Source organism: Melanaphis sacchari, unplaced genomic scaffold (assembly GCF_002803265.2).
Source record: "Melanaphis sacchari strain LSU unplaced genomic scaffold, SCAv2.0 Contig24_pilon_pilon, whole genome shotgun sequence".
NCBI lineage: Eukaryota > Metazoa > Arthropoda > Insecta > Hemiptera > Aphididae > Melanaphis > Melanaphis sacchari.
In genome coordinates this window covers 554658-567276 of record NW_020271125.1, presented here as the reverse complement: position 1 = coordinate 567276, position 12619 = coordinate 554658, and the positions used below count along the sequence as shown (strand labels likewise).

Here is a 12619-nt window from a genome sequence, read left to right as displayed (position 1 = left end):
TTTTTTTTGTAATTATGAAGATTTTATTGTCATTTTATATTACTGTTATGATAATAACTATTTTTATATTTACTCGATAGTATAATAATTATTATAAATTGTATTATAAAAATAAAGACAATAATTTAACGTGTATATTTGTACTTATCTAAAACGTGTACTTTTAAAATTTTAAATATTGAGTATCTATTATGAATATTAATTGTTAGACTTTATTTAAACAAGTTAATTTTTCAGCAATTAATACGAATTACACTTTGCTCGTCACACACGTTATTACGCTTTTTTTAATTGTTGCGATCCTGTTCTCATTTCATTTCCGAGCGTGTCGTACTTTAGTACACAGTACGTTAAAAATCAGTATCGTCTACCTTATTTATTTACATAAATAATAAAACTGGAAGTGTGCCTAGTGCAGTCTTTTCAAAATGCAAATCAAATCGTTATGCGTTGAAATCAAGAATTTATCGTTTACTCAATAATCGTCACGCTATATATAGCTGTAACGAGCGTCGTTACTCGAAAATGTACCACTATCAGGGCCACGTTAACCCAGGTGCAAAAGGAGCATTTGCTTCAGGCGACAAATTTTGAAAGGCAGCAAAAGATTTAAACTACCTTGGTATCTGAAAAATAAAATGTAACAATGGTTTTTATAAATATTTTTTTAGTCTAATACCTAAGAAAATTTTTAAGATGGACAAAAAAGTGCTAAAACAAAACATTTTTAAAATTAAATATTATATAAAAATCGTCACTTGTACTTTTTTTCATTTAACATGCACTCATTCGCCCACAAAATAATAACAACTCGATTTTAGTATATTTTGCATATGTTCAGTTCATATACATTATAATATACTTTGTGTTGATAAATTTAACCACATGACCACATAAAAACTTTTCTTATAGCTTTTAAAAGTCCACTGTTATAATGATTAAAATACACGCTTCATATTCGTACATAAATTAATTAATGCAAAACTGTGTAATATTATATATGTTCTAAGACGTCTATACTTGCATAGACATCGTACCTATACTCGCGTTATCGACATTGATCACGCGTTCCTTTTAATACCTACCACGCTGGGTGCCGCCGCCGTGATCGACATGTCGTCTTCAAATGTTATATTATGTGTCTATAATGGTCTATTGGACACGTCTTTACGGGTATATTAGACACATCTTTACAGGTTTTAGACACGTTATTTGGACATATAAAATAATACCATCGATATCATCACGGATCAGTTTATATTGTTAAATGTTTAATTGCGCCTTTAACGAACAGGCGTTTTAATTTAAAAAATGAAAAGTAAAATAAATTCACATAAACCTATTCATTTAATTAGTACTAATTCCCATCAACTTGTTGGATGCAAATTACCATTAAGCAAACGAGTTCTATCGAATTGCGCACAGCGCTAATGCGTGAGGTATATACCTACGCGGTTTTAACCGAAAGGCGTTGATAGCCATGAATCCTCAATTCCTCATGCCTTACATTCTTGTTTTGAATTTATTTTATTTAAAACCAGGGCTTGCATTTGAAAAAAAAAATTGTTATACGTTATTTACAATTAAAACGTTATAAAAATTTTGAGTTTATCGTTATTCAGAATTTAAACGTTATTCGACTTTTGCGTTTATCGTTATTCAGAATTAAAATTTTTATTGTATTTTATAATTTATCAATTAAATATTTGAAATTACTATTATTTGTTTTTAATGATTTATTGCATATAACGTTTTGCGTTATGTTTGATTTGATGATATATCATACATTTTGTTAGTCGTTATGTTTTGTTTTGTGTTATTTAATTATTTATGTTTATCGTTTTCCGTCATAATTATGTTTACAAATATTTCAATCATTTTTTTTCAAATAAAATGTTATAATCATAACGTTATTATAACGTTTGCAAGCCCTGTTTAAAACTGATCCATTTATGAACTTAATGATTTCATAAATGTTGTTAAATTTTTTATTTACACATGCTGATCAATTTTTTTGATATTCAGCAGTTTAAATAGGAATATTATCAAACACCATATGAAACATGTGCAAACCAAACACGCAAACGCTTCAAAACATCTATAGTGATGGACCTATAGAACCAATGACTTCAATAGATTGTAATTAGATTGAAGGGTATGTAAAATTGAATAGGTTTAACAATTATAACTAAAAAAAATATGTTCCTTGACTGTAAATACATGATAGTATAATTATTTATAAATAATTTGAAAGTAATGTAAAAATTGATTTGGTTTTTTATTTTACTTAATTAAAATAAAACAATTTAAGATATCGATTTAAAAATGGTAAACAATAGACTAAACACAAATTATTTATTAGACGACATTTTTGTACGTTTTCTCATAATAGCTTTTTTCTTTTGTTGATCTCTCTTATATTTAGCCCTCACTTCTGTTTGGATGTCTTTCTTATGTTGCCTAACTCTCACTCTCATATCTTTTCTATCTTTTCGTTTCTTCTCCTTGTAAGTGGTTCGAATCATCTTCATTAAAGAAGCAACCTGTTCTTCATGACCATCTCTAACCACAGCCACACGTTGTTTTTTCAAGTCTAATTTAGCGGTTGCCAATGTCTTGGGTTTGTCTGCATACGGTAGCTGAGCTTGTAAATTCTTAGACAATTTGAGAGGCTTGAAATATTTCATACTCCTATGTATTGGCTATAAGAAATGTAAAAAAAATAGTTTTATAATAAATCATAATCATAAAAACTGTTAAAATTAAGAAAATAAAAAAAATACTTACAGTATACATTGAATCATTTTGAGGAAGTGCTTTAATGCCTTGTTCTCTTTTTAGTTGTCCTGTAGTCTTCATACCACGCCATGAGTTTTTTTCATTCAATGGCAACAACAACGATGTAACAGGATTATAAAGTTTTGGAACTTCAACATTATACCATGTACGACAAAACACGATATCTGGCAATATCAAAAAAAAAAAAAAAAGTGATAAGTAAATACAATTTAACAAATTTTACTGAATATCAATCAATAAATACCACTAATTTTAATTTTATCTTCAAAAGTTGCTCTGAATGAACCTTCTGGTTTTGGGCAAGCTTTTTTAATCTGACCTCGAACACCAGAAACAGTCTTAATACGAGCTCCTTCAAATTTGGTTACTTCCAGAGTAGAATTAAACATATCTTTAATAAATGCTGTACGTTTATAGATTTTTAAAGGAGTGCCAGTCAATTTCAACTTTTTAGTAACTTGAGTTGATTGGTCTGTATCAACAACTGTCCCAGTAGCTGTTATCCTGAAACCAGCCTTTAAACAAGTGTATGATAAAAAAAAGAAAATTAAACATCTTACGACATTTTTTTACAAACCTGTTTGGATGAAACATCTTGTACAGCTAAAAATCCAGTACCAGGTTTGGTCATTGGACCCCAAAAGTGAGCCATACACATGACATGTTCAGGTGTGTATTTAAGCATCCTGAAATGTTTAAATATATGTAAGTATAAATTATATAGAAATAAGATGAAAACAATTATTGGTACAAATGTAATAAGTTCACTGTTTAATTACCTATGTCTCATATTATCTTCTTGTTTGGAAAATATTGGTAATGTCTGAAATCTTCTCCAACCCATTGATATTATAATAGGATCTCGGTTTTTGAGTATTTTATTATACCATCTATGTTTCTTAATTCGTACCTATTTATTAAAACAATCTTTTAATGAATAATTGAAAAATATTTGTTAAGTTTAATGTTTTAATAATTACTTTCAAAAATCCAATATTTTCTTCCCCACTTTGTAATCCTCCTACTATTAATGGATAAGATGGGTCAAAATTGCTTACTAATTCGCATGGCATTGCATCTAATTCTACCCGAACATACATTCCAGCTCTATATCCTTCTAGTTGAACACGCATTTCATCATCCATTCCTTCAAACTGGCTCTTGTTAAGTTGTGCTTGTTTAGAAGCTTCTTCTTTTAATTCGTCATAATATGTACTTGGACCTCCTTCTTTATCATCATAGTTTTCATCAAACTGTTCTTTTAATTTTTTCTTTTTTTCAATTAATTCATCTTCAGTTAATGGCTTATTAGGTTTTTCAATAACACTGTTATCAGAATCAAAACCTTGGCCCTCAACTTTTTCACCAGTTTCCAAATCTTCAAAATCACCATAAAGTTCTTCATTATCATCTTCAAGAAGTGTAGAAGCATCTTCATTACGATTCCATTTACCAGTTACAAACATGTCTTTTATAGTATCACAAACCTAAAAAACACACAAGATAATTTTAATCAACAAAAATAAATGAAAAAAGTTATTTTTAAATAAATATTTGGTGATTTATAATTTAAAGTATTAATAAACTAAATACTAATTATTACATTAAAATGAATAAAACAAAAGATTTGAATTTGAATAAATGGATAGTAATAATATGATCTCACTAAGAGTATTTTATAATATGTATAACTAAATTTTAATCTTTTCAATGATTACCTCTGATAAACTCCAGTCATGTTGATGATCAACATTAAATTTCGATATATCTTCTAAATTCATGTCATCTTTTTCTCTTTGTTTTTTAATATTTTTCATTGAAGATACTCTAAATAGGCCTCCTATTTCATCTTCATCATCATTTGACTTACTATCATTTTTTTGTTCATTAACTTCATCACCTATTTAAAATATTATATAAAATAATTTTTAATTTAAAAATGGGTTTTTACAATTTCAATTAAAAATTTCAAATGCAAAATAAATTTATGTATTAATAATAACAGTTATTAGTTGACTGTTTATTAAATTATATTATATTAATTTTATTAAAATATCTAATAAAAATAATTTACCATAAACTAATTTCCATAGATTAGCAACTGAATTTTGTCGTTCATAATACGCATTGGCTGCTTTTTGTGCCAAATTTTTCTTCCAATTTAACGTTGAATCTCCTCCATTAATATCTACTAAACTATTTTTTTTATCTTTATCATCCACATCATTTTCATCACTTGCTTTAGTTTTAATATTGTGCTCTTTGTTATTATCACATTCATCACTATCATCTTCAGCATCAAAATCTTCAGCATCAGAATCTTCAGCATCAGAATCTTCAACATCAGAATCTTCAGCATCAGAATCTTCATCATATTCAATCTCATCATCAGATTGTTCTTGTTCTTGTTCATTCCAGATGCTAATATTCGATTCTTGGTTGATTTTGTCTAATTTTGCCAATTCGTTGGCAATTTTTTTTCTGATTTCATTTTCTTTTCCAAATGATTGTCCATAAAAACGTGACTTGTCAGCTTTATCTTTTTTGCTTTCAGTTTCATCTTCAGAGTCTGACCATTCTGAATCAGAATCATTATTTTCTTCACTCATAGGGTTAACATCTTCAATTTCAGAATCATTGTCATCATCATCATCTTGAGTATCAGATTCATCAAGATCAGAAAATTTCATATCATCAGAACGAAATATAACTTTTCGTCGATTTCGACCATCATTTGGATCTGTTACATTAGTTACAGACAATTCTTCTTCCATATTATTATCATCGCTAGAAAAAAAAAATTGTATATTTTATTTATATTTAAAATAAGTTTATGTTTAATATATTTAATACTAAACATACTTTTCTTTAAAATCAGTGGAAACAATTGGTTCAGTATTAGAAAAAATTTGAACTTCACTACGATCAATCTTTTGATCTAAAGTATCTTGTGTCTCAACTATATTGTTTACTAATTCTCGGCCAGGAGTATTATCTTGTGTATTATTCATAATCTAAACAAAATACACATTTAATATTATCAATATTATAAATACATTACAAATAGAATAGTTTTATATATAAAATGTACATAACCACAAGTGTGGATAAAAAATTAGTTTTTTTTTTAAATCTATACACTTGTACCCATAATAATTTTGGATCAGACAATGTTTAATACTAATTTTTGACATAATAAAAATTTATAGGTTTAAAAAATTAGTAACTATTTACTTCTAAATTTAAATACTATTATAAGTTATATAGATTTAAAAATAAGAGAACTATTCCTATGGTACTGGATTGAAAATTGAAAATTTGAGTGTTCATTAATATATTCAGTACCATAAATTAAGTATGCCATTTATACAATATATTTAAACCATAAATAACAAATCAAAATCCCAATGAAAAAATATATTGTATTGACACAAATTTGCATCATCTGTATATATGAATAAATCAAATTACAAAAATGTTTTTAGTGAAATTACATACTTTACTATGAGAATGGCTGCCACCAAGTTCAACATATACAGCATCTTTATCATATACAATTCCACCAACTCCAGAAAATGGTGCATAAACAAGACGCTCTTTGTCAACTAAACTTCTCTTTTTTAATTTTTCAGGTAAAGGACAAGGATCAGGAAGATAACACATATCATATATAGGAGAATCCCCACAACCTAAAACATAATATTACATAAATTGTTACTACATTAAAATATTAGTAAATGTTTACTTAAGATTATTAAAAAAATATATCAATAATTATTAAACACCAAAGTATAATAATAAATGAAATATTTAATTACCTGGTATATGAACACTACTCTGTTTATTCATTGGAATACCTCGAACAAATCCATACAAACTAACTCGACGATCACATTTTACATTCTGTCGAATTAATTCTGGTGGTGTAAGATCTTCCATACGATCCACTAAAATTAATAAAATAAATAATTAACAATCACAAAGAGCAATTCACATAGCTTTTGAGCAATAAGGGCATTGATAAACAATTATAAATGGTTTCATCCAAATTAAGCAAATAAATAATCTATTTATATTTTTTCAAAATTACATAATAACTTACCTAGAACATATGAATGAGAAGTTTGCCAAGTTAAAGGTCTAAATTTCATAACTGAAATGAATCTTCCTAAATTTTTTACTTCATTACGAACATACTCTCCTCTATGAACACCAGACAAATAAAATAATTTTGCACCAGCATAAACTTCAGTCCAAAAACGATGCTTAAGTAATTTTTTTGTACGTTTAAGAGTTTTGTTATTTTTTAGCATATCAAGATGAGATAAGACACCCATTATCTTGGGCATTCCATGTACCTATATAAAATAATAAAAATCAATTTCGTAAATAATAGAATAAACAAATAATTGATATTACTTGACAAATATTAAGAAACTCAAATATTTCCATTTCAAATCCAAATGATGCATCAATCATAAGGAGAACAAGATCAGCTACTTTAGCCAAATCAATCATGCTGTTTATGTCATTATTACATTCAATTAGTGTAATACGTCTTCTTTTACCAGACACTATGGTAACAGGACCATTAATAGTAGTGAGAGGTTGTCTTGTAAAATTTTTTATAATGCCATTAATTAATGTTGTTTTCCCAACTTTTGGAGGTCCAACAACAGCAACAATAATTGGAGGAGGTTCCAAAGGTGTGCGGTCAACAAGAGGTATATGTTGCTTTTTGGTATCCAAATCTTGAGCCCTGATTTAACACATAATAAGTATTTATAGTTTAAGTATTAAAAATATTAGAATTGAAAAAATATCGCTTAACCCACCTTCTGAATCGTCTTTGAGCATTAACAACAGAGTTAATAGCAAATGCTTTGGGATTCCTTTTTCTGGCAGAAGCTTCATCTTGATCCAATTTTTTCTTTAAAACTTTTTTCTCGGCTTTCCTGCCTATACAAACGATAAACATAAAAAAATTAAACTTATCTATTATCTATGCTGACTGATTGAACGTTAATTCTCATTCCATTTTCATAGTTGTACTGTGAAGTGCCTACTCAATCGCCTAAAAAACATAGGTAGTCATAAGTAAAAAACATTACCAGAATGCCTTTTTCTGTGTTCTTTTTTCTTGTCATCGAATTCCTCGGCCATTGTTAATCACGGTGCGAAACGTAAATGACACCGGCTAACGATGTAACCGTCGAATATCGAAATTACAAATACAACAGAAATAATTCCACGAGTCCGTGTTGAACGTAATTATAATACAATTTTGAAAACACGTTTTTTTTATTTTGGTGTGATAAGAATTATCAATTATCAACAACCACACGCGGGACGACTGATAAGGGTGAGCGAGCGGTAGTGTAAAACAATTTACTATTCGTACACCTAGATGGCATTGGCTTTATGTAAATCATAGTAAATTTAATATTATACTAAATAGTACAAAAAAACAGGTTATATTATTAAGTGATGTTGAATATTAATTGAACTTTATTTTTACATTCTGTGAAATAGTTAGAAACGATTTATGCGAACATAAAATTCAAAGGCTGCAATTAAAAAAAAAAAACGAATGAAGCGTTCATCTTATATAATAATATAATAATATGCTTGTATTAAGGAAAATAATATCCGTAAACTCGCAGTTCGTAAAAATTTAATTATTTATGCAACTATTTAGTGTTATCGTAAAAACACATTTTAAAAAACACAAAATCAAATAATCGATGTTTAATATTTAATAACTTCTTTTATGAAAATTTTATCAAAAAAAATAATAATGCTACGTTACAAAAAAAGTTCTAAATTCTCTCCTGTAATATATAAAAACGTTGAATCTCTAGTATGATTATGACCCTGTTAAAACTTGTTTACGTAAACCTCGTTCCTGTTTTCAATATCTCCATTTACAATTTGCGTGTGTTTAGTGTTTGTGTAGTAGGTACTCTTAAATTTTACAAAAAACTTTCCATGTCGTTCGCTTTCTTACTTGATATTCCAGTACAAACAACTAATAAGGTTATTGGTAATTCATTCTACATTACTTTTAAATCTTAAATAGTAATTATGTTATTATAATTTTGGCCTTTGTTCCTTGTCGATTATCCGCCCACTCAATATTGTATTTAATTTTAAGGAAAATGGATTATTTTATAAATCTCAATAGTTCTAATTTGAACTTGTGAAAGAGATATCTACACTATAACGTTCTCATGACGACATTGCACATATTTTCGTAAGTATTTTCTTTTCTTTTATGGGGAGAAGGTGGAATAGGAGAGGGTAGTCAATTTTTTTGGGAGGGCTGTAGCCCTCCTAAAGGTAGACATGTACCAACTCGTGGGGGGCTTCGTCTGCATTTTTTGAGGGGCTATTTTTTCTAACAGGGAAGTTTACCCCTCAGCCCCCCCCCAACTACACTTATGAGAGGAAGTTTAAAGGACTTTGTCCTTACAAATTTCTGTCAAATCCTGACTCGTTATATGCATTTTTTTTAAATATTCTTTTTAATTCTTTTAATACTCTTTTTTTTATAATATTATTAATTTTAAAAGTTTCTTAGATAAGCTTAGTTATTCAAAAATAAATAAATAATGTCTATCAGTTCAAAAGTTAGTTCTTAGTACAACACATAAATATTATTTTAAGATATGATTATGAAAACAGAAGACTTTAAAGGCTTTGTGATGGATAATCTAAAACTGATTTTTATTGCCAAATAAAAGCTTACTTTATTTTCAAACGCTTAATGCTTATAATACGCGAAGTTAAATAACTCAAACATTGTCGACATTTACTTTTAAAAATTTCACCACGCCGCGATCGTAAATAACGTAGAAAAATAATAACTATATAGTCCTATAATATATATAATATTTTTTTTCTTGTAAGAACTATTGATATAAAATTGAAAAAATTATTAATTAGTAATTACTATATTGCAAGACCATTATGGTCTTATGAATTCAAATTTGAAGTTCTGCTAAACCCACGAACATTTGCCCTATTAAGCCATTTAAATTTAAATTAGAATTTAAAATGTTTTTCTAAAGACTTACGCAATGCTTTAAGATAATTTTAAATTAAAAATAATATCGTAAATGATTTTTTAGTAGCTTAAGCTTGCTCAATTCTCCTCGACAATTAACACTTGTGTAACAGTCAACAGAAGTTGTTAAAACAAATTCAAATGCAACATTTGAGTTAAAGTATGAAGGTGGATGTTTATTATTTAATTGGTACATTAATTTTTGTAGACATGTTTAACATAATTTCTTACCACAATTAATGAATTATGATTGGTTGGTAGTTTTTGATTTTTAAGACAAAGGCTAGACTTAATAATATGGCGATTGAAAATAGTAATTAGTAGAGTATAACTTAAAAAAAAAACATAGATTTTATAATAAATAATAGTATAGTAATATACAGATAAAATAAACCAAATGCAATGTACTATCTGTAGTTAAAAAATAAAGTTATTTATAATATTTTATATTTAGATTCAATTTTTAATTATACACACAATATGCATGGTATTTATCTGGCTGTTTGACATAACAAATTAATGTTCATTGTCAATATACCAACGCTATAAAAATAATAGTTTCCTGTGTCTAAAAACAATAGCCATATTATAGGAACGTTTTTTTTTTCCAACGGAGAAACATCATAAAAATATTGTCATATTCAAAGAAAATTTTACATAAAATAAAAAAAAATGGCAAATTCGTTGATTCGATTACTAATCTTAACTTAGGAACAACAATGAGTATGACCTAAGCAGACTCACACATGGCACATTACATAATATGCAGGGAATTAAACTTGTATATAACATTGAATGTAATATACAAATATACATAATATACTAAAATGGCAATTATTATATTACTTTAGTCTGTTTAGAAAAAAAAAATATTTCAATAATATTACTATACTCCTCAATTTTTTTTAATCAGTAAACAGCTGTAACTTTTAAACTATAAGGTACCTATTGGTTTCCTATTATTTATTTTTGCAAAAGTATTCATAATCGCTATAATCAGCATTAGAAGTAATTTGTTTCAAACAATTTTAATGCATAACCATTTTTCTTTTTTTTATAGATTATTGATATGAGATTAATGTTGTTATGTTTATATTAATATATTTTGAAAATTAAAACTAATACGTATATCTATAAATAAAATCATATTTTTAACTTTAATATTTGAAAATTTATGATTTAAGATGTAATGTAAGTATCTACCTACTCATATTTGCTGTTTAAAATGTAATACTTGAATTTATTTACAAGCGGTTATCATTAATAAGATTATATTCAAATAAAATTATATTTAAAAAAATCTCACCCTATATTATCGAGTTTACTATTTAGGCGTGTAAATTGTGATAAATTTATCAAATTAACTACTTAGTGCCTTGCCACTTAAAATAAAAATAATTTCAGTATAAAATTAAAAATCAGTAAAAGATAATATTTTACTTAGAAGTCAATACAATTTAAGTTTTAATTTAGTAGCTTTTTTATTAATTTTATTTTTATTTATTAATATGAACTTTAAACCATCACAATTATTTTAGAATTTAGTGTTAAATATTAGGAACAATAAAAGCTAAGTATAATAATTAATGAGTTACTTGTTATAATGAACTTTAATTTATAGTGAAGAAATAAAAAACGTTTGTATAGTTTAAATTTAAATGTACACTCATTACGCGTAGTATATATAATAGTGTATAATTAATATAAAAAAAACAGTTTCGCAACAACATTGAGGAAGCAAATGAGTTTAAACGATTTGTAAACACAACAAATACCCTTGAATCGTGGCGCAGACCGATTTATATATTACAAGAACAAACACCCTAGGCCCTGAAATCAAGCGTTCACTTCGTAACTATGACAACGTGACTCACGTGTCTTCATTCTTTCGACCGGGATACGATACCTATTATACAGAGTGGTTAATTAATTAAATTTAGTTTGTATCGACAAAATATAATTATACTGTTGTATATTTAATTTCAATGATAAATTGGCGACATTTAATAATAACGCATTGGGACTATTAGAAGTTTATCAGAAGTTACATTCGAAATTAATATAACAAAGTATTTTAATAATTTTTAAGCTTACACATAACAAAAATATTTTAAATATGTCCATACTTAAAATTGTTTTTCATTTTAATTTATCCACTTTAAATCGTAATGATAAGTAGTAAGTAGCAATATTTTTGTGTATATAGTATTTTTTTATCAATAACATTTTATCTACAAATACATTTTTTTATTGTTTTGCATTTTATGAGTAAATGATTATTTATATCCTAGAAATTAAATGAATTACTAAGTATAAATCACATTTTAATTGTAGAATATATTTTGATAATAAAGTAATAAGTATTACTTACATACTATATATAAGATGGTTATAACTGTTATAAGTAATAATATTTAATGTAATATATGGGTATTGCAGCAGCGAATATTGTTTTGGAAATTATTAAAATACAATTTTAACAAGTTTTATGTAAAAATAAGTTTACTAGAATATTTTTTTTGCTCACTGTAAACTAGTTGTATTAAATACGAACATTTTTGCGTATTTTCTAATTATTACTATAAATAGGGAATTTGAGGAGACTTAGCCTTCCAAAACTATGCTAATATTTATTCAAATCAAGTCTTCATTAAGTAAGTAGGTAGTATCTACCAACAGTAAATATCATTTGTTTTCTATAATTTAGAAATGAAGTCCAATCAAAATTATTGAAAAAAAAATGCATTCAACATT

The 12619-nt window shown here is 26.6% G+C and overlaps 1 protein-coding gene across 1 annotated transcript; it reads right to left on the bottom strand.

Annotated features, from left to right (window-relative positions):
- Window positions 1–2294: 2294 nt before the first annotated feature.
- On the bottom strand, window positions 2295–8104 carry LOC112594989 (ribosome biogenesis protein BMS1 homolog). Its single transcript, XM_025340046.1, has 15 exons — window positions 7911–8104; window positions 7635–7758; window positions 7219–7558; window positions 6902–7157; window positions 6618–6746; window positions 6298–6488; window positions 5662–5813; window positions 4874–5586; window positions 4518–4699; window positions 3780–4286; window positions 3579–3709; window positions 3377–3485; window positions 3044–3314; window positions 2788–2963; window positions 2295–2702 (listed from the first exon to the last, which is right to left on the bottom strand). The coding sequence occupies exons 1-15, from the start codon at window positions 7960–7962 to the stop codon at window positions 2352–2354; spliced, it is 3684 nt and encodes a 1227-aa protein (XP_025195831.1). The 5' UTR covers window positions 7963–8104; the 3' UTR covers window positions 2295–2351.
- Between the last annotated feature and the right edge of the window lie 4515 nt (window positions 8105–12619).

Coding starts and splice junctions, on each gene's coding strand:
- LOC112594989 (XM_025340046.1), bottom strand. CDS start 7,962: ATGGCCGAGGAATTCGATGACAAGAAAAAAGAACACAGAAAAAGGCAT. Junction 7,559..7,634: donor GCTCAAAGACGATTCAGAAG/GTGGGTTAAGCG, acceptor GTGTTAAATCAG/GGCTCAAGATTTGGATACCA. Junction 3,710..3,779: donor AAAATATTGGATTTTTGAAA/GTAATTATTAAA, acceptor TTTAATAAATAG/GTACGAATTAAGAAACATAG.